Genomic DNA, 22,942 nt, shown 5'->3' with positions numbered 1-22,942 from the left:
AAACTGTTCCAATTCACTGCATCCCCACTTGAATAAAGCTTCATTAGTGCTTTGTTTAGTGTGTGGGATCCCTAACTTTCAGAATGCAAAACTTCTACCCCAGTACAGAACATTTATTACAATTTAACTGCAACACTATCAATACGCCAGGTTCATAAAGTTATTTACATATAGAAGTCTTAAGGTACAGTAGCAAAAATAGACTATTTAATTGCACAGGTCAGAGAGGGGAAAAAAAGAGCATGGCAATACAAAATAATGACTGTGTTTGGAAACGTTGGAGTTTGTGTTTATGTTTTGAAAAGAAAGAAAAATGAACTAAAACCAACTGCAAAAGATGAGGGGCAATTGCGCCACTTTAGCATTGTCACGGTGTGGTGCAGGCAGAAGAAGATGAAGAGTCCAAAGTTCCAGTGCAAACTTTTACTTACAATAATAATACTTAAACTGGTACAGACAGGCAGAAGGCACACACACACACACACACACTAAATACAACGGAGAACGGACCAAGACTGACTGAATAGAAGGGATCTAAATACAAACACAGATGATGATGATTAACTAAACACAGGTGATACAGATGAACTGCTAATGATGATACGTGACATGAAGACAGGCAGACAAGTCCAATGAAAACAAACCTAACAAAACACAACTGTGACATTACTCCCCGCTCCCTGTAGGCACGTCCTCGACGCCATAGATAGACCAACTGCAGAGGGAGGGGACTCAGGAGGAGGATGAAGAGCAGGTGAGGGTAGACAGAAGGCAGGCGGCCAGGCGGAGCAGGCTGTGCAGGCGGCCAGGGTGGAGACGACGGAGGGAGGAGCCATGGTGGAGGTAGGTCTGACGACGCCAGGAGGCCGACTGATGGGGGCGGAGCAGGTGGGAGAGGAGACCAGGGTGGAGCCGGAGAGCCGACAAGCCTAGGCGACACTGAGGATCCGGCGGGACATGGCGACGCCGCTGGCTCTGACGACTGAGGTGCAGGCAGGGACACAGAAGGGCACGGTGGAGACACAGGGAGTGAGGACCAAGGAGGAACAGAAGGGAGTGAGGAGTCCAACAGAGCCGGGGGGATGAAGGGACGAGGCGTAGCCAGAGGAGTGCAGTCCAGAGGTGAGGGTAGGTCGACGAGGACCAAGGTGGATCCGGGGGGACGAGGGAGCCTGGCGGAACTGGTGAACTGATTGGCCAAGGTGGAGCTGAGGGATGTAGGAGCCAAGGTGGAGCTGATGGATCGACAGGCCAAGGTAGAGTCCTGGTCGCGGAGGTTCGAGACGGAGACCGGTGGGGATCCACTGACCAGGCTGGAGCTGCAGGCTGGCAGACCCACGGTGACTTGAGGAGACGAGGGGCTGACAGGCAGTGGTGGAAGAAGGGTTGAGAGGTAGTAGAAGGGAGGAGGTGGGAGAGGGAGGCTGGGTGGGAATTCAGACATTGATTCAGGCTCGGGGACAGAAGACTCGGGCTCGGGGACAGAAGACTCGGGCTCGGGGACAGAAGACTCGGGCTCGGGGACAGAAGACTCGGGCTCGGGGACAGAAGACTCAGGCTCGGCGGGCATGACGTGAAGAAGCTCTGGCTTGACAGGCATGACGTGAAGATCCGGCCCGACAGCATTGACGGATAGTTCCGGGAAGACAGAAAAAACATATAGAGGAAGACAGGTGTCGAAGTCTATTAAATCTACATCCTCTATAGTTTCTGGACGAGGACAGGAAGAGGGGACTCTGGGGTGGTGGTCTCGGTGGGACAAGACTATAGACGGGACTCTGGAACGGATCCAGTCCATGTGAGCCACTCAACCACAGCACATGATCCAGGTATTGAGCTAAGGTGCCTGAGAGAGCAGCCGCTGGAGCTTGCTGGTGCAGATGATCCTCCAGTCCGTACCAGAACACAGACTTTAGGACATCATCTGCCCAGTTTACCTCTTGAGAGATCTCCAGGAACTGCTCAACATACACTTCAATCTGGCGGTCATCCTGGAAACAGGTTACCAGACGATTAGTGGGATTTAAGAGGATGCGGAGAACGATCATCCTTTCAATTTCTTGGTCCATTCTTCTGTCACGGTGTGGTGCAGGCAGAAGAAGATGAAGAGTCCAAAGTTCCAATGCAAACTTTTACTTATAATAATACTTAAACTGGTACAGACAGGCAGAAGGCATGCACACACTAAATACAAAGGAGAACGGACCAAGACTGACTTAATAGAAGGGAACTAAATACAAACACAGATGAACATTGATTGGCAGATCACAGGTGAAACAAATGATGATGATGATTAAATAAACACAGGTGATACAGATGAACTGATAATGATGATGACGACACGTGACATGAAGACAGGCAGACAAGTCCAATGAAAACAAACTAAAAAGAACACACTGTGACAAGCATGAGAAAATATTCATTAAACAAACTTTTTTAAAATGTTTTTGTTTATATAAGTGCAAATATGCCTCCTATGCAAATGAGGGTGGATCAGTGATTTAATCTAATTGAACATAAAAAAATAGTCAGAGATATTGAAAAAACGTGCAGATGGCAAATTAAAGGATTAGTTCACCCACAATTTTAAATTATCCTTTAATTATCTCACCCTCAAGCCATCCTAGGTCTATATGACTTTCTTCTTTCAGCCAAACACAATCCAAGTTATTTTATAATATCCTGGCTCTTCCAAGCTTTATAATGGGAGTGGTTATTAACTGATATTTGAAGCCCCAAAAAGTCGGGTCAGAGGTCACTCTTCTGCTGAAAATAGACACGCGTAAGGTTGTTACCGGAAGCAAGTGATTATAGTTTATAAAGTTATAAATATGGATATTTTTCTTACAAAAACGCTTGGCTTCGCTTCAGAAGGCCTTTACTAACCCCCTGGAGCCGTATGGATTACTTTTATGATGGATGGATGTGCTTTTTGGGCTTCAAAAGTTGCATAGTGTACTTTTACCTTTTATCACAGTCATAAAGCAATTTCAAAATAACATATAGCTGCAAGCAGCAACTAGCCAAGCGCAAGCAGATGACAGGACATGCCAACATGGCTGAAGGTGTCAGACCAACTGGAGCAAGGAGCAATTAAAGACATTTGAAGAGGATTTTAGGCGAAATGGCTGAAAAATCACAAGGACAGGCTTTTATTTTCCCAAATCGCCGAACTGCACTGGCTTGTATTTGAGACAGGCGTCTATATGAGACAGGCCTTTAATTTAGTGTTGAGATGTTGTTCATTGAGTGTAGGCCAAGAGATATAAGCCTAGAGCATCGAATGTGTTTAACAAATCAGTTAATGTAAGAAATAGCCTACTATATTACCGTAGTCTGTTGTCAAATTAATTTACTTGTGAAAAAATATTATTTCATAAATCATTTAAAAAAAATGATTGTGAGTCCTAACATATAATATTCTATTTACTTTTATGGAGATACTGCAGTTGATTTGTTTACATCCATATTGGGGAACATTCCAAAATGTAATCATACATTAAGGCTATATTTGCACTGTTATTGTCCACAAAAAGTTGGTGGTATTTAAAGCTAAAAGGGATGTTTGTACATTTTCTAGTGGTCATCATGACACACAAACAACAATATCAGTGAGTGCAAATTATTCATATTAAATTGCGCTATTACAATACAAATAATATGAAATTATACAACTCCACAATAGGCAGTGAGAAAAGTTTAACCAAAAGTAACTGGATCACACATTTACCAGATGAAAGGAGAGGTGCAGGGTTAGTTAAGGAATGAACTGATGAGCCAATGGAAAAATCAAAGCTTTTACAGTGCATACACTACTAATGACGTTTTGGAAAATGTCTGATTGGTCTCACTGGAACATGTGTGAAACAGGTTTCTCTTTTGATCTGATCTGGTCTTCTGAGTCTCTGATGGACTGGACTGATATCATATCTTCACACATCCTCAAAGACACACACATCTCTCTCATCTTACCGTCAAATTCGGCCGGCCCGACTCCAACGATTATAATTGACATGGGAAGACTTGAGGCCTTGAACAGAAGGAAATAGTTCATTAAAACAAGACCCCCAAGAACACACTCCTCATATAATTCAACATTTGCATAATGAAACATGCACAAAACAGACTTGTAGTCATAGTATTACAATGTTGCATTCAGATCTATCATAGAGACATTTGAGGTGCAAACTGGTTTTTTAAAGCAATGGCTAATTTTAAACACTTTAAATGACTATATATATTTTTTTTGTAACTAACTAATTTTAATTTAAATAACTCAATTTTAACACACATTATTTGTTGAATTTGTCAAAATCTACTATTCAACCCGGTTACCAAGTTATTTTAAGAAAGAAAAAAAAAAACATTAATGTTTTATATGTATCAATAACTACAAAGAGGTAGGCCCCTTCTAAATTATGGCTCAATTTTAGTTGAAAATATACAAATATGTAACTGTTACTTGCAACCCTGTTACGTATTCTGCAGTATATTGTTTATATCTTATAAATCTGATTGAACTTTTATGCTCATTTAAAGTTTGATCCTAACTTTATGCCATATTTGAGGAAAGTGCCATGGGGCGGCAGCCAGTGGGATGTAATTATGGAAATATGAGGCACATTCATAAAGCTCATGTAATGTTCTTTGCTCATCTGCACACTGACACATTATGAACGACTCTTGCCCCTGTTAAAAGACTCTCTGCCCATCACAGTCTGTACAATATCACATTTCAGTGTCCCGGCTGACGTGTTTTGAAGGAAAGACAAATGGATTCAATTTAAGGCATTTTTCTAATTATGTACTTATTGTAATAGTATCCACAAAGAGGAATCAACAACTTTTGTAAGTAGGCGTAAATTCTTCTGTTGTATTCAGTGCAATGATAGTCTCATTCTTCATCCAATAATCTCTTGTAGTGATTAGAATGATGAATGGTTAGAACTGTTGTTGTCAAAGTAAACAAACTTGGACTTTTTTTATTAAGGATCATTTTGTGCTATTTTCAGTTTTCTATTTACATTTTTTGTACATTTTTAAAAATTCTATCAGGCGTATCGTACTGTATATGCTAGGGACATATTTATGCATTCAGAAAGGAAACAGGGTGGACAATAACAGGGCTGACCATTTTACAGTTTAATAGGCTTGGTGTCGAACATCATTGGGTCTTATCACATCCGTTTGTCGGAGAAAGTGTTAACTGACGCCGATATCTATGGACTTTTAAGGCAATCAGCTGACCTAGCTAGAAAAAAATAAATGTTAAGAGATGTTAAGAAAATAAAAAAACTTTTAGAAATCAATCTGCATTCCAACGGACATCGATTATGCTCATCTTTGGTAGCTCCTTTAAAGGCATCTTTAGTAAAACAGCTCTATATTTAATGAAACACATTCAAAAGACCTGAACCCACAGCGATGCAACCCTTTTTACAGAATACATAAGTTTGTTGCACATAAACCCCATTTGAAATCTTGTGCTCAAGGCAGTAAAACTACAAGCTCCTTTTTAAAATCAATTACCAGTTGTCTATTACAAAATCATGGAAACAGGGTTGACATTTTAAGATCATAACTAAGTTACAAACATAAAATTAAATTTGGACAAATAATTCAATTCTGTAGGATGTCTTAATGATACATCCATGGATTTGTTGATTTATGGTAACTGTCAGAGCGTGGTTAAGGCAAAGGATGAAAATAAAAGCAGGATCTATGTGCAGAAGTCTATATAAATAACAAAATAAAAATAACAAAATGCGCAGGTATCTCAGAACATGAACAGAACAAGAAGCATACATTGAGTATAATGGACAAGGGACAACTGACACTGTCCACATACACAGGCAAACACGAGGGAATACACGAGATAATTAACTAGAAACAAGTGTGACACATGAGGGCAAATCAAACACTATGGCAACAGATGAACAGAGACAAAGAAAACTGAACTGGGAGGAGAGCAAAACTAACTCAAAGTCCAACTCAACAAACACAAACACAGATCAAACGAGACAGTAGCAGGGTTGAGGCATAACCAAGGCTACGTTCAAACTTTATGATTAAAGTGTGTAAAACGTTCGCCGGTTCCCGCCTCTTCCTTCCCTGAACTTTGATCCAGTTTCAGTCTGACTGCTCTGATCGGATTTTGCGTGGTTTATGTGACTTTCTCATGCCAAGTAAAACATAAACATCAGATGTTGTTCTAGGAAACATGCTGAAAGTCATTGCAGAAACAAGCTTGTGTTGTGTCGCCTGGACCCGATGACAATGCAGTGCTGAAGTGTCAATCCTCTCCCTATGGAGGATCCCTTTCCCACTCTACAGATAAAGCGTTGTTGAAAATCCGGTTTGCGTACCTCGAAGTGATAAAATAAAATTCTGCATCAAATTTATAGGCAAGACAAGTAGTTTGTTTAGGCATGGTTTGTAGGGAAATTACAAACCTGCGCACACATATTCAAACGAATATAACTATAGAATCAATTTTTAATGCGCATGTGAACGCCATCAGGTCACAGGTTCGCATTTAAAGTCTGTTTAGAGAGAACGGTGTCGTCTTAGTGGCCCCTAATGTAATAACAAATGATAATTTTGCTGGAAGTGAATCAATCAAAACCAACTTTAGCCAGAAATAACATTATTCAAAATCGCTATAAAGCCAAAACAATCTCTGTTACCGTAAATTGTATGTTTGTCTCTGTAAAGCTGCTTTGAAACAATCTACATTGTTAAAAGCGCTATATAAATGAAGATGACTTGACTTGACTTGTTGCAAATTGCCGGAAGAGCGGAGACATGTTTTGAGACCAGCAGAGACACCACACACACCAGCCTCATACGCTTCTGACGCTGCCTCATAATACACAGTAGTCCAGTGCGGCGGTGTCATGTTGTAAATAAGACAAGATGACGTCTGTAATGCAAACCCCTCCATGTTGCGGTTGTTGTTGTTTTTGGTGTATAGCTACCAAACGCAGCATAATTCCCATAGCAATGCAGATATTCCGAAAAACAACAGAGCGCTACGGGACACACAAGTCGGATCTGAACAGATGCGTTACACAATGTGGACGGTCAATACTTTTAGATCAGATCCCAATTGGATACACAAATAATTGGAATTGGACTGACAATGTGAACGTAGCCTTCGGGACACGTTGGGTCATTATGTACAAATCTTGCTGTTTAGAAAAATAAAGTAATACCGTAAAAGTTGGTGTCAGCTGTTCATTGTCATTTTTAGAAATATGCCACACTTGTCTTTTCATTTGTTTTTCTGAATGGTGTAATGTTTCCAAGAACTGTGTTTTTGAACTTACGTTTACGATAGATTCTTTAGTTTGCGCCATGTCGGAGATGACCCCATCAGAGATGATGAGGAGGATGAAGTATTCTGAACCATCCTTTACTAATGATGCATATCTGCAAAAAAGAAAGCTGATTACTTCATATCCCTGTAACAGACACAGGGCTGAATCACCATTAAAATCTAATCCATCCTGGTGTCACAAAGAAAAGTACATAAAAAAAAAGTCAAAAGTACCTGGATGGTATACTATTTGTGGTAATTTTCCAAGTATGCACTTTTTGTCTACAATTGGTTCTCTAATGAGAATAACTAATGAGATGCAATAACATAACATTTTAGTAAAGATTTGTAGCCTAATACTGCAGTATATCAAAATGTGGAAAAAAATAAAGGTGTCTGAAATCTTTTAATGTAAAACACTGTCAGATGTATGTTTTTTGAAGGCAAAAATAATAAATTACCATATAATTTACAATGAGTAAAAGTACATTTCCAGATGTCCCTGTGTGGCACATCATATAGTTTACTTCGTTTTATGATTAGTAATATATATTAGGGGAATTTCCTAAGTCAATGTTTGTTGCATTATTTTACTGTCAACATGATTGGTTTTCTATTGTACCACCTTTATTATCTGGTTTTCTATTGTACCACCTTTATTATCTGGTTTTCTATTGTACCACCTTTATTATCATGGTCAATACATATTGGTATATACAAAGCATATTTTGAAATATCACTTAATGAAATAAAGTTATATGTTGTAAAATATAAAGCTCCAAAATTCCATCCCATTAAACCTGAAACTTTGTCACAATAGTTTTACGGTAACGCTTCCTTTTACAGTCCTGTTACCCATGTACTTACTAGGTACTTATTATAGTAATTACAATTACTGGGTAATAACTAGGTACTAACCATGAACCTACCCCTAACCCATGTACTTACCTTACATTAGCCAGTACTTTCTAGGTAAGTACACTGTAAGTACACGTAAGTACTGTACTGTAGGAAGGAAGCGTTACCAGTTTTACAATGAATTTCAGGCAATAGCTGCTGTTTTAATTACTGTAACTTTAATGGGATATTTTACAGTGTATGGCTGTAATTGTCAAATGTGTAGAGTACATATTATGTTGCTGGGACTCTGTGAGTTAGTTTTGTTATTTAGTATCTGTTTTCCTGTTTGTTTTCCTTGGTTACAGATTGGGCTCACCTGTTTCTTGTTTAGTTGATCATTATCCTGTGTTTTTTTATATTCATGTTTTATGCTTGGTTGTTTCAATTAGGAGTTTATTTTATAGATTCTTGCTTCGATTCTGTCATGTCTGTTTATGGTTATGTATCTTGTCAAGCCAAGCCAAGTCTTTGTTTATTGGTTCATGTTCATTTGGAATAAAGCTGCACATGGGTTCTTAGCTTCTTGCCTCCCATAGATTCTCTCCTTCGCATCCATGAACAATGCTTTACAATAATAGCAAGTGTGATAGTGTTTAAGAATGTTTAAATAAAATTGGCCTCACCTTGCTACATGATTAATGACAGGGGAGAAGTATGTTGGTCCATAGAGACGAACAAACTTCAGACTCTGGTAATACGCTTCTAGAACGCCCTCTATCCCGCTGCAGTATGGGTTATCTGGGTTCCCATTCTGTAAGTACACATATAAATATACACATGTATACATATGCATAAGTTTATAATACTAGCATCCCAGTGAAGGATGTAAGCCAAGTGAGTATGAGCCTTGTGAAAAGGTTTGCTTAATTATATTAAATGTGCACTTAATACCTCAAATCTATTAAGTATATTTTAATAAAACTTGCATATGATTTAATAATAATGAAATAATGTGTTCTTGAAGAGTACACTTTCATGACTGTATAATGTCAAATTAAAATGTTGGTTACACTTCATTTTAAGCTGTCCTTGTTACAGTGTAACTATACATTTACTGAGCATTAATTAATTACCTGTATGGTACCACTTTATTTTGATAGTCCACTTTAGATATTTTACTAACAATAAGTAACTTGTACTGACCCGAGCGTGTTTTTGATGGTGCTGATCCACTACCTCCACTGATTTTACCTCCCCTCCCCCCTTTAAAAAAAAAAAAGGTCCAGCCTATTAGGGTTTAATTGAGTCTCAATCTCCATGAGAGGGTAGGGCACAGTTCAGATACAGGGTCAGTTGTGGAACAGGGTTACTCCGCCTGGGGTTAAATTAAGCCGCAATGCCCTGTATGGGATAGGTTTAGTGTTTGGTTCCAGCACACATCCCTGGGTTATGTCCCTTAAGTTAAGGTTAAGCTTTAGGATTCAGTATATATTCAGGTATACGATTATTATCGAATTAGGCGAAAACAATTGCTATGTATAATATCCCAAATAAGACTCCATTTGGGAGAGATATCTTACTTTTTTTTTAATTAAACCTCTTTGGTATTTACCTCAGGCTCATAAAACATTAGACGCCCTCTTCCAAGGCGGCCTGCCAGTCCTAGGTGTGCGTTTCCAACTAAAACTATCTATTAGACCCACCATTTTAAGATTGTTGAGGTCCAATTCCTCTTAAGACTTTTCTTGCCCCATCCCCATCCATTACAATGTGTCCACATCACTTCCCCTGTTTCTTGGGTCCAATAGACCCGGGCTGCCTCTGTCTGGAATTGGCCAAAAGAAAGGGTCTACATTTCCTTTCCGGGTGTCTTGATATGTCCATTCAACTTCCTTCATATTAGCCTTTCCTACTGCCAACTGAAATTGATCATGGGCATGTAAATTTCCACATTAGGAAAGGCTTGTTCTTCAAAACTCTTTTCAACATTCTCACTAGCAAAGCTATCGATGTATGATTTCTGTTGTTCACCCAATTGATAACACTTTTGTCACCTTTGGCAACCCGTGTTGGTGTTCTATGGTTCAAGAGCTGTTAGACGTGTAAGTTGTGCCCCTGGATTAGGACTGATGTCTGATATAGTGTACAGCACCTTGGTCAACTACTGTTGTTTTTAGTGGTGCTATATAAATAAAGTTGAGTTGAGTTGAGTAGGACTGTGGTTCGGGTTAGTAGAATAATTTGACATGTACTTCCAAGGTTACTTCTAGTCAGTAGAATGTATGTTCAGGGTCCATCAAAATAGAGTGAGCAGATATTAAGCAGACAGTGAACTGATAATCTATTGAGAGTTAGATGACATGTACTTGCAAAGTTACGTATAGTTAGTACATTATCAAGTGTTTTTATTATTATGTATTGTTATTAGGGGTGTAACGGTACATGTATTCGTATTGAACCGTTTCGGTTCGAGGCTTCCGGTTCGGTGCGCATACAAACCGAACGATTCCTTGGACCATTTTTCCTGCCGACAAAATTCGCGCTGGCGCGACCACCACAGCGTTGCGCAACATCAAATGGCAAGAATGAAAGCGGAACGAAACTGCGCTACTCATTATATTGTGCTTCACGGACCGTTTATAAGTTCGGACCAGCAACATCTGTGCAGCGCGAGCCGATCTCGATCAAGCGACACTGTTACTACACAGCGCTCAGAGATCCAGTGAAGAAAACATTTGAATTCGCCACTGAAGTAATAACATCACTGCGAGATCTAGTGAGAAGCATTCACATTTCTCCGTTATTAACCGTAGATCTCTATTAGATCAAACAGCGCTGACGTGGACACCAGGAGAAACATTGTGCCGTGAATGAACTAGTAATACTTTACGTCCACAGACCAGCAACATTCACCATGGATTTAATATAGTAACACTAAATGGTAACCAGTGTGGCTGGAATAGTGAAATGCTTTCAAGTACTTCACACATCTTTTTCCAGCACTTCAAAACTCAAATATTATATAAATAAATATATGAAGAGTTCAGATGCAAAAGCCTCTAAATGCCATTTGAAATTTTCTTCTAGAATGATCATTTTTATGAAGCTTGTATATTTAAGTTCAGTAATTTCACTCAAATGACAATTAATAGGTAATCTTCATTGCCATTTAAGTGAAATTACTGAACTTAAATATACAAGCTTGATAAAAAATGATCATTCTAGAAGAAAATTTCAAATGGCTTTTGCATCTGAACTCTTCATATATTTAAATGTTATTTTTAATGTGATGACCAAAACATTATTTGTTCATCCTTCAAAGATTACCCCCATTTATAGACCTGAAAGTTTCAAGATGTAGGAAAACTCACACTTATTTAAAAAATATTTTTTCTTTTAACAAATAGGAAATTCTCTGGCATTTCTTACTTTTTGCTGTATCGAAAACGTACCGAACCGTGACTTTAAAACCGAGGTACGTACCGAACCGTGATTTTTGTGTACCGTTACACCCCTAATTGTTATTATGTATTGTTGCATTTATTGTTTATGGATCCAACAAATTGTCAATGTAAATGCACCTTGAGTCCAAAACAAATTTACCCTTGAGGATAAAAAAGTGTATTTCATTTAATTTCATTTTTAGTAGAATATCTAAAGTGGACTATTGAAATATGTGTTTCAATAGTTTCAAAGTGTTACCACATACTTACTATAGGGTCAGGATTGGAGTTTGGTTTAGGGTTAGTTGCATGTAGTTATGCATCATTTATAGTTATTACTATTGTAACGTGTAACAAGGACACTGTAAAATTAAGTGTTACCAAAGTTAGTAAAGTACATTTTAAATCATTACATTTTAATAATCTTTTGTCGTGCTTTAAAGTAATTTTTTTGATGTGTTGACTGACATTTTTCAATTGTAGTGTGTTACTCAATATTACATTTACAGTTATTATATTTTAAATGTACTAAATTGCATTACCATTACCATAAATGCTTGTCAGTATATTTGGCAGTACACTTTACAACCATTTTTTAAAGACAATACTTTTAAAAGGTTAAAGGTTAAAACCCTGTTATTGTTTGGATTGATTACCCAGTGTGTTTGACCTATTGCCTGTTTTCTGGATTACGTTTTTGGATTATACTCTTTTCAATAAAACTGCATTTGGATCCTCAACCTTCGTGTCTCAGAATTGCAGTACAAACACTAAACAAGACTTTGCAGGGAATGAATGTGAAAACCAGACTTATATGGGGTGAGCTAAACAAGGTAATGACATACAGGTGAATGTGATCATGGCTGATTAGTCTGGGCAAAGGATTATGGGAAATGTAGTTTGTGGATGTGTGGTGATTGTCCGGGTTGGAGTGCCCTCTGATGGTTATCCCGGGCACTCTCACTGGTGATCGTTACAGCTATTCATTCAAGTAAAGCTTTAATGCTCTGCTGAGTGCATATGGAGTCTCCTGTGCTCAGCCCTGAGGAAAAGTGTGTGTGTTTTAGCCGTGTGTGGGCAGCTGCGGCCGCAGGCAGTGCATCTGTTTGGTCCAATAAAAAGGATCTGTGTCTCACTGTATATGGGATTATGTGATAGATTCTCTGTGACGGTTTCGTGGGTGTGGAACGGGGGGAAAAATAGAAAAGAAAATAAATTCTGTCCTCTTTAGAAATGTGAGACAGCTGTGGGTAATCTCCATTTGCTAATGTCTATCAGTCCTTTTCAATCTCCTTTATAAACTGTCTCATCCATATTTATCAGTTAGTCACCCCTCAAGAGCCCATATTTGGATACCAGTGGTGTGGTTGTCTAGGGGGTGTGTGAAATCCAAATTTCAGCTTTTTGGCTTTCGGTTCATGTTTGTTAGCTCATCTGTATGCTTATATGTACTCCAAAAAAGTTGACAAAAATAACATTAATAGATGATCGCATTTAAAATTGACAGTCTCTTTACGGCTAATATTCCTACTTTAATTCCTTCCCTAATCATCAATTGATTAGAAAGGAAATTATTTTTGCCCTTTATTTAGCACTTTATTGTGCTTGTCCAAGGTACAGTAACTGAAAAGACAGGGTTAACTGCCTATTGAATAAAAGAGAATCACACTCAATACATCCTAACCAATATGAAATAGGTCAACAACACAGGAATAAAAGTTGCACCTAGTCGTTAAGTGCGGGCTCTAAGGGTCCTGCTGGAGAACAGGTTCAGAAGTGGATCTGAAAGAGCTGTAGATAGAGGGGTACACCAATACCAGGTAGCCCAGCTAGATGTGTATAGTCTATGGTTGGTGTTTGACAGGGACCTGGGTAGGTGCCATACCCTACTAAAAGCATACCGATGGTGCAACCCCTGCCATAGCCCACTGTTTCTCATTGTATCTTCTTTGGGCCCAAGGATTGTAGAATTTAAATCTCTCCACACACTTGATTCAACTGGGTTTGTAAGGTAAATGAGACACCTAAAATGTTCAGGACTTCAGGGGGCCCTCAAAAACAGACAAAGTGTGTTTATATGTGCAATGAAATGCTGACAATGATTCACCTTATTAAAATGGCACTTAAAACATTTTTTTTTAAGTCGTTGTGTGAACGCATAAAAAGCCACACACAGGACACATGCACATGCATAAATATGTTGACAAAATGGTTCTAAAATCATTTACATACAAAGCATAGCTATGGGTAATGGGTAAATTGATTTGATTTTTTTTATAACATTATTCTTACCCCAATATAAAAAAAACACCATTTAGAATATTTCAGTCGTTACAGCTAAAGAGTATGACAATGTTAATGTACTTGTTCTTAGTGGACTAGACCTGCTACGCACACTGTAACTGCAGCTACCACTGCTCCTTTTCTTATTGTTGCTGCAGAGAAAGTACAGGGACTGCTACTGCCAAGACATACAGAGACATGCTGCTGTGAGCATGTTGGACACATTGCTGCTACTGCATATATAGACATACATAATATCCTCCATAGCAGAGGAACTCTGATAGCACACCGCAGGAATGCAAACACTGAACCAGAATATTTCAATGTTGAGCAAGGAAGGTCACTAACTATACATACAGCAGAGGCCGATCAGTAAGTGCCATGTAGTACGATCAGATTGCAAGCAGACAGCATGTAAAGCAAGACTGGGCAGGTTATACTCCCACTGACAAATAGACACCTGAGATACTCAAACAAAAACATGCGTACATTTGAGAACAAATAAAATGCAAGCATGTACTTTCTTAATAATCTTAATAATAGATTGGAAAATAATTGTCCTCACCAGGGGAAATTCATGAGACACGTGGCCATCGGGTGGTAGTTTTGCACCAAACCCTAGTGCAGGGAACAGCTTATCACTGTCATAGTCCTGAATAATCTCCCCCACGGCTCTGAGTGCCAGTGCATACGCATTCAGATGATACGGGCTCATGTAGTGTAGAGAGGTAGGCTGGGAAGGGTTGCCTGTGATAAATAGAGCAAAAAATACATGAATCAATAAAGTATTTAAATATAAATGTAAACTGGAATGTGAGAATTTATGCTGTACCAGTAATGATTTAGAAGTTTGGGCAATTCTAATATAATAGTGCCATCTTTGTAACTTGTGTACCAATGATGATCTACACACAGTATTTGATAATTTGATGTCACTGCAGTTCACTTTCGAGTGGAACTCAACGCCGCATCATAGCGTTGACGCCGGTGTCTGAAGCACTTGTCTACACACAGCAATTCCTGATTGGGTGATTGGGATAACGTAGTGATGTAACATAGTATGGCACAGAAAAGTAAATACCATAAACAGATGCCTGAACAATGCATTGTCTACTTCTTTGTCTTCAGAAGCCATATGTTTGAGCATGTTTGCTGTTTGTGTGTGCATTGTACTGTCTTTAGACCAGGTGTTAGATTCAAAATGTCAGGTCTAAGATTTAGGAGATGTGTGATACAGTGCCCACATTTTATAATGGGTGACTTGCATGGGTGCTTCAGACAAGGAACTCATGCTGGCTGTGTCTGACTCTAAAGAGTTGGATGCAAACAGACAGGTGGGTGCTTTGGCAGAGCAGTCCTCTCAATCTGTCGCATTCGAATAACTGCTTGAGGTAGTGCCTCGGGCCATGGCCAAATTAAATCTAGATTGGTCTGATGAGGTGTTGAGGTTTTGGAGGAATCCTTACTCGGTGCGAGTGCATAATCAGGCCACCTCAACATACTTCACAGTGAACGGTATGTGCAAGCACGGGTAAGAGGCAATGCCGACGGTGTAAAATGCCGTGCAGGCTATCTCCCCACCTCAAGCGCATCGTCGCCGAGGAAACATGCCTTACCCACAAAGATTTGTAGGGCAACATCTGCCCTTGTGGGTTAGGCATACACAGCAGCACATCAGGCTGGCGTGTCTCTCTAGCACACCATGGAGTTCTTGCAGGCCTACAGGGGTGATCTGCTTAAAGAGTTGGATTATGGTGAGGGATTTAATCATATTAGTTACCCATTGGTCGTTAAGTGGCTGTTGTGGTCGTAAAGGAGTGGCATCAGTGGCTCAACCTCAAGGGGGAAAAAAGAAAGAAACAAGGCTTTCCTTCTGGATGCCCCGATTTCGCCTTCTGGCTTAATCCGAGACGCAGTCAACACCATTGTCGACAGGTACCAGGAGGCCAATAAACAATTGCCGGTATGCAGAGAACTGATACCCCGCAGACTCCAGGAGCCAGCTCCATCCACCAGCCGCTCCAGGCCAGGGCCCAGTGGTAGGAGAGAAGAACAAAAGGACAGTGTGGTGGCCAGTGTTCCCCCTTAAAAGACAAGGGGACAGAGAAGTGCTCACAGGCACAGTCATCCAGGGGGAGACAGGATCTTAGTTGTTACTTCCTCTAGGGCGGCTAAGAAGAAGCCCTGACAACCATGGACCCTGGACAGGACAATTCTCAGGTTTGCATTCAAGGGCGAAGCGTACCAATATCAAGTTCAGCGTAGCCTTATCCCCACTCACATTCATCATGTGCATGCTGCTCTGGCTCATTTGAGACTCCAGGGCATCTGTGTACTAAATTACATAGACGATTAGCGGATATTAGCTCAATCAAAGAAATTGGTGGCATCGAGATGTTGTGCTCGCCCACATGAAGTTGGGGCTGAAATTGAAGTCCAAGAAGAGTGTACTTTCTCCAGGTCAGAGAACCACTTTTCTGGGGGTGGTATGGGATTCAACCACGATGCAGGCACATCTGTCTCCTGCATGTGTAGAATCGATCCTAACTGCTATGAAAGATTTCAGGATAGGCCAGGAGCTTTGAGTCTTACAGGTTCAGAGACTGTTAGTGGTCTCATGGTGGTAGCGGCCAACGTCATTTCACTAAGCTTACTGCACACAAGACCATTCCAGTTCTGGCACAAAAAAAGCAAAGGTTTTCATGCTTTGAATCATCCCTCCAGGGTCGTAAGGATCACATGCCACAGGCTATGTGCCTGGTTCCTCAACAAGGGCCAGGCTCTTGGAGCATGTTGCCATCGCAAATCTTTGATGACGGACACCTCCCTCACTGGCTGGGCCAGTGGACTTTGGGGGGACCCTCATCTTTAATGGCACATAAATTGCCTTGAAATAAGGACAGTATTTCTAGTATTGAAACACTTCCTCCCACACCTGAGGGGCTATCATGTGTTAGTCCACACAGACACATTGGTAGTCTCTTACATAAATCACCAGTACGGGCTGCGGTTGCGTCCCTTTTTCAGGCAGGCGCAGCAGATCCTGCTCTGGGGAGAGCAGGATCTGCAACTCCATCATGGCAACTCCACCATCAAGTGCTGGAGTCCATATGGCAGAGGTATGGTGAAGCTGAAGTGAAACTGTTCGCCTCAGAGGAGATGACCCACTGTCTCATCTGGTACGCCCTCACACCTCCAGCTCTTCTGGGGCTGGATGCCATGGTACAGACGTGGGCTGAGACTGTACGCCTTTCCTTCGACAGCTCTGGTCCCGGGGGTTCTAACAAGGGTTTGCCAGGACCAAGTCCACCTTCTCCTAGTGGCTCTGTTCTGGATGGCCAAAGTATGATTCTTGGTCCTAATATCTCTACTAGAGGGCATTCCATGGGAGAATCTCAAGTGCAGGGGATGATCTACCACCCCAAGCTGTAGAGCTGGAAATCTGGAAACTCCTGCTTAGACTTTGCTTCAGGTGATGTCAGAGATATACTGCATCCGAGACCAGACTATATTCCAAAAGTTCATTATATATTAGCTGGTCAGCCAGTGGTCTTGCAGGCTTCCTTGCCTCTGGTTCATGAGATGCAAAAGCAAGAAAGTCTGCACCTGTTATATCCGGTCCATGCTCTGAGGATCTATGTTCACCCCTCATGCCAGTGGCGTAAATACTCTCAGCTTCTGGTCTTCTTTGGTGGCCACAATAGAGGGAATGCGTCACCAAGTAGTTTATCTTGCAAAGGTTCACTGATGCAATCTCTCTCTCCAACAAGGCATGCAATATGGCTTTGCCTTTAAGGGTTAGGGCCCACTCCACTAGGAGTGTTCCAAAGCTCTTTCCAGGGGTGCATCCTTACAAGATGTCTGTGCTGCGGCAGGATGGTCCTCTCCATACACATTCATCAGGTTTTATAGTCTGGATGCAGATTTAGCCCCAGGGTCTCAAGTCCTTATGGGTAGATCTGGATTCAGCCTGCGCTCAACAACTGTCTGTGCACATATACAGTCTTGTTGGGCAGGCACTATCCCACTGCGTGGCGGCGTTGGTATTGAAGATCCCATAGCGTCAACGCCATGATGCTGCATTGAGTCCCACTCGAAAGGGAACATCTCAGGTCTCATATGTAACCAGGTTCCTTGAGTGAAGAACGAGACGCCTTGTCATGTTGCCACTCCCTGGTTATGCCTGTGCATCTTCAGACAATTAGAACCTGACGACACACTGTTCAGGTATCTATTTATGGTTTCGGTAATGTACTATAGTGTTGTTCTCATAGCGTCAACAACCTGACACAGCGTCTCATTCCCCTCTCAGGGAACTGGGTTACATGTGTAACCTGAGACGTTTCTTTTCAACCTTGTTATGCAGTGAAATTTCCCCTTTTAAAAATAAATGATCTATCTTCCATTATCTTAAGAGTGTATTTTGACCACTTACAACTAAGGGTATTTAGCAGTAATTCATTTTATGTGTGCCATTAAGTTAGCTCTTTTAAGCTGAATAGTTCAACATTATGGGTAAATAATCTGTGATTATTTTTGGTTTTACTGTTAATAATAATGTATGATTAAATGATATTTGCTAGCCATTCTAACACTGTAATATTCAACTCATAACATGTCTTGAAAAAGAAATATGACTGGTAATTGAATGTGACTTGTAATTAAAAATATTCAGGTAACAGACTTGAAGATATTGCTTTCAGTTTAACATCCGCTGTCCTAATGTTTTACATAGTCAGAACAATGAGAAAATTGTGAGACATTCTCTACCACCTCTTGTTTTTGATGTGTTTAATTTGAACTTTTGAATACTTGAGTATAATTAAATGGGATCCTATCTGTGACTTTTAATTGAGACATTTTTGACACAGTATCTGTACAAATTCTGTGCACTTTTAACACAACTGTTAGATCTTTGGAAGGTTACAAATTTATAATTGGTACTTTGGTCTAGGGTGGGAAAATAATGATCTCTTGTAAGTTCAGAAGTAATAAAGCTTTCATTTTTAGAAGTACACATAAATAAATAAATATATACATAAAGATTAAATTTGCATACACACAGATAAAAATAAGCCATTATCAAAACATGTACATGATGTTTTCTTTATTTGAAATGCAATTTTTCAGTAATGTAAGCTCACCGTTTGACGCAGTAAAATCAATCGCCACCGTGAAATTAATTTGCGTGCTGCAAGTGAACAGAGCAAAAACACTAGAGTGAGCACATATGTATTATAACATAAAATATATGATGCTTATCATAGCATAATAAAGCTCCTCAGTGAAATCTCCAGTGAGCTGACTGTGTGAAACTATGTCTCAGCTCAATTTAATCTGTGGGCAGAAATGAAGGAAATTATTCCCTGAGAGCATCTTTTTGTTTATCTAATATTCTCTCTGCCGCTTCCTGGTTTTTCTGTCTGTTAAACAGAATGCATATACAGCGATATTCGCAAAGTGTCTGTAAGAATTTTCCACAGTAGTCTTTTTGCAGATCCTTCGAATTATTCAGCCGATATTTCCTGTGTTTGCTCAACTGTTTGAAGGCCAGGTCATGTGCCTGGGGTCTCTGTGTCTCTCAGAATAGAGCGGACTATTTATAGCTCAGTTTATTACAGCATCATAATGCAGTGCACTCCCTGTGAATGTGTGTGTGTGTGTGTGTGTGTTTGACGTGGAGAAAGGCGAAGGGAAGGAAGAGGGGATTATTAATGGATGGTGAGGCACAGCAATGTGTTTCCAGTCTCAGTAGATGAGCTTGAGTATGTTCGTACCATACTTCTGTATGCATGGAATACCCGGATGACGTCACATTTGCTAAATATGTGAGATGCAGAATTCCACAATTTCTAGAACAACGTATCTATTAATTGTATAACTAGATGCAACTTTTCAAATTAAACATGGTTTTACGGTAATAAAATTCCGTTGATTTGCTCATTGGAGTAAAAAGGACATGCATACTACTGTTTAAAACATGTATTTTTGCATAGTATTTCATATACACAAAAAGTAAAAAAATATATATATATATTAACTGTATTGTACTGTAAAAATATATAATTAACAGTAAAATATGCATTATGGAAGTTTTCACCACAGAATAAAATCTTTCAAATGCCTATATATTTACATATCATATTTATACCTTTCATATGGTATAAAATGTATTTATAGTTGTACTGAACACACACACACACACACACACACACACACACAAATACTCACCCTCCTTTGATGTAGTCCAGGAACGTGACCTCAACATCAATGAAGCAGGACAGCAGAGTGACCTGTCGACATGAAAGTTTGGTAACACTTCCTATGTAGAGTCCTAAAGGGCATCATCACACTTTCGATAAGCAATGCATACTTTAATCATAAATGTCATATCAATATTCATGCTCAGGGTGATGATGTAACTCTCTAGAGTCACAGCCTCAGAGACCAATGATGAGCTACATCAACATTTATGAATATTTATATGCACAGCTTATGAACGCATTGTGCATTGCTTATGAAGATATAATGTAGGACCTTCTATAAGAAGTCTTACCAATAAGGATGTTTGTTTGTTAGAACAAACAGGTATTGCTGTTTTTTAGTACTTTTAGTACTTTTTTTTCTTCGCTAATTAAACGGGAAGATCGAGTTAAAAATGCACTCACGGTTCCTGAGTTTAGATATTTCTTCTTCTTTTTCTTTTTCTTGGGGTTCAGCACCTACAGAAAGGCAGCAAAATCAGACACAGAAAGTTATTGAAATGTTGTTGAATCTCAAAAAATGGTTACCCAAAATGTAAGATTTATGTAAAATTATTACAAAATATATTTATCTCTGAAGCATATCCAGCATTTTCTCACTTTTGCCACAATATGTGAATATAGGCACACTAAGAATTCAAGAATTACGTGGAAAGAAATTCATGCACTGTGAGGAGTTTCTGGACAGTGATGATGGATAAAGATTGTGTGAAAAACTAGATCATCAGAAGCTCTTGGTGGAGATGAAGGTTTGGAGACGTTTGCTAGACCTCTCGCTGTTGTCTAAGGTTCTTGTGCAGTGGCCACTTTAAGTGTTCTTGTCATGGGCATGATTTATGCTTCAGTGATGTTGAGGTCATACAAAAGACGAAAAAAGATGAGATTTCAAAGGGATGGTAATAAGTAAGCGCAGACACAGTTCTCAAGAGGGCAAAAGAGTCACTGTATATCAGTGCATTTAGGGCCAGATTTACTGAATAGGGCAAATTAGCGTAAGAGCGCAATACCAAAAAAGCTTCGATGGGAGTGTAAAGTTCTGCACATGATCTACTGACGACACACACACATTAAAGAACACAAACGCTGCCGGATCATTTCCATAATGACCAACACGATCTACCAAGAGCAGCGCGACTGTGGTTTAAAACATTTTTTGAGCGTTAAATAGTGGCGCAAACACCAGTACTTGACTAGCATAAACCTTAGTAAATCACCTTGCATGATTCATTTAAATATTCTCCTCCCATAAATTTTGCTTCTGAAAGGGAAACTCCTACAAATGCATATCCAATAAGATATAAATACTTATAAATAATAAATAACCCTGTCCTCGACTTTTCAGCGCTAATTCTTCACTGCGTGTCTTTAGTAAATCCTGACAGCAGTTTTTTAACACCAAAAGAGTGTTTGCGCTGGTGCAAGCTGTTAGTAAATCTGGACCTTAATATCATATCAAATCAGTATATGTATACAGTATATTCAGGTAGCTTACGAAAACATTTGGTAACACTTTATAATAACTGCATGCTATTAATCATTTGTCAAGCATGAGTAAACAGTTAATTCATCATTTATAAAGCATTAATAGACATTAATAAGCAGTTTATAAATACAGCTATAAATGCTTTTTTTCTTGATTTATAAGCATATCTATAATGCGTTTAATAATTGTATTTTCATACTTTCATTAATTTCTAAATGAAGTATAGCATTATTTACAAACAAGAGTTGTCAGTCATTCATAAGATCACTTAGGTGTAAGTAAATGTAGTAAATACAGGTAGTTATAAAGCATTTAGTAGTGGTCAGTTAACTATTTTGTGAGCTAATCTAAAGTGAGGACTATTCATGCCTTGTAAAGCATTTATAAAGGAGATTTGAAGGCGCATCAATCTTCTAAACAGTAAAATGTAACAAACACAACACAGTGATACAGAACATAGAAATATTTAACAGCCTTTAAATCTCCTTTATAAATGCTTTACAAGGCATGAATAGTCCTCACTTTAGATGAGCTCACAAACATAGTTAACTGACCACTACTAAATGCTTTATAACTACCCGAATTAACCCTGAATTACAGCTTAAATACATGTTAATAAAGCATTTATTAACACAATAAGTAACCATCACTATATGTCTGAATAATAAGATGTATGGATGTACATTTAAATAGTTTATTAATCATTTACTTACACGTTCTAAGTAATCTTATGAACCACTGAAAACTCTTACATAACTGGTTTATAAAAAAAATGCAATTATTCATTTAGAAATAATAAATTGATCATTAATGAAGGATGAAAATACAATTATTAAATAAATTATAGATATGCTTGTAAATCAAGAAGAAAGTATTTATAGCTGTATTTATAAACTGCTTATTAATGTCTATTAATGCTTTATGAATGATGAATTAACTGTTTACTCATGCTTAACTAATGATTATTAGCGTGTAGTTATTATAAAGTGTTACCAAACAGGTAAACAGTTAAAAAAAAACAAGGTTTGAATATTTTTTTTTATCGCTTCTTTTTAATCAGATTTTCCAATGCTACACAGGAAATAAGTAGCCTCTACTTTTAGTTACTTCCTTAAAGGGATAGTTCACTTTGAAATTAATTTTTGGTATGTTTTAGCTTACCTCAAGGGCATCCAAGATGTAGGTGTCTTTGTGTCCGCAGTAGTTTCAATTTTGATATTTTTAGGTCAAACCGTTCTTGTCTGTCAGTCATATAATGCAGGTCTATGGTCACCACCTCAAAGAGCATGCACAGAGAAGTCCAAATTAAACA

The 22,942-nt window shown here is 39.0% G+C and overlaps 1 protein-coding gene across 1 annotated transcript in view; it reads right to left on the bottom strand.

Annotated features, from left to right (window-relative positions):
* cpne8 (copine VIII) overlaps positions 1 to 22,942 on the bottom strand; it is a 92,657-nt gene that overhangs the window by 14,183 nt on the left and 55,532 nt on the right. The window contains exons 12-18 of the mRNA XM_056245725.1: positions 20,553 to 20,606; positions 20,116 to 20,177; positions 19,029 to 19,075; positions 14,450 to 14,631; positions 8,842 to 8,969; positions 7,329 to 7,431; positions 3,973 to 4,030 (exon numbers count right to left, since the gene is read on the bottom strand). Coding sequence (XP_056101700.1) covers positions 3,973 to 4,030; positions 7,329 to 7,431; positions 8,842 to 8,969; positions 14,450 to 14,631; positions 19,029 to 19,075; positions 20,116 to 20,177; positions 20,553 to 20,606 — 634 coding nt within the window. The remainder of the gene's footprint in view (positions 1 to 3,972; positions 4,031 to 7,328; positions 7,432 to 8,841; positions 8,970 to 14,449; positions 14,632 to 19,028; positions 19,076 to 20,115; positions 20,178 to 20,552; positions 20,607 to 22,942) is intronic.

Source organism: Rhinichthys klamathensis, unplaced genomic scaffold (genome assembly GCF_029890125.1).
Source record: "Rhinichthys klamathensis goyatoka isolate OS25496 unplaced genomic scaffold, OSU_Roscu_1.1 h1tg000033l_1, whole genome shotgun sequence".
Taxonomy (NCBI): Eukaryota; Metazoa; Chordata; class Actinopteri; order Cypriniformes; family Leuciscidae; genus Rhinichthys; species Rhinichthys klamathensis.
This window is presented reverse-complemented; position numbering and strand designations above follow the sequence as displayed.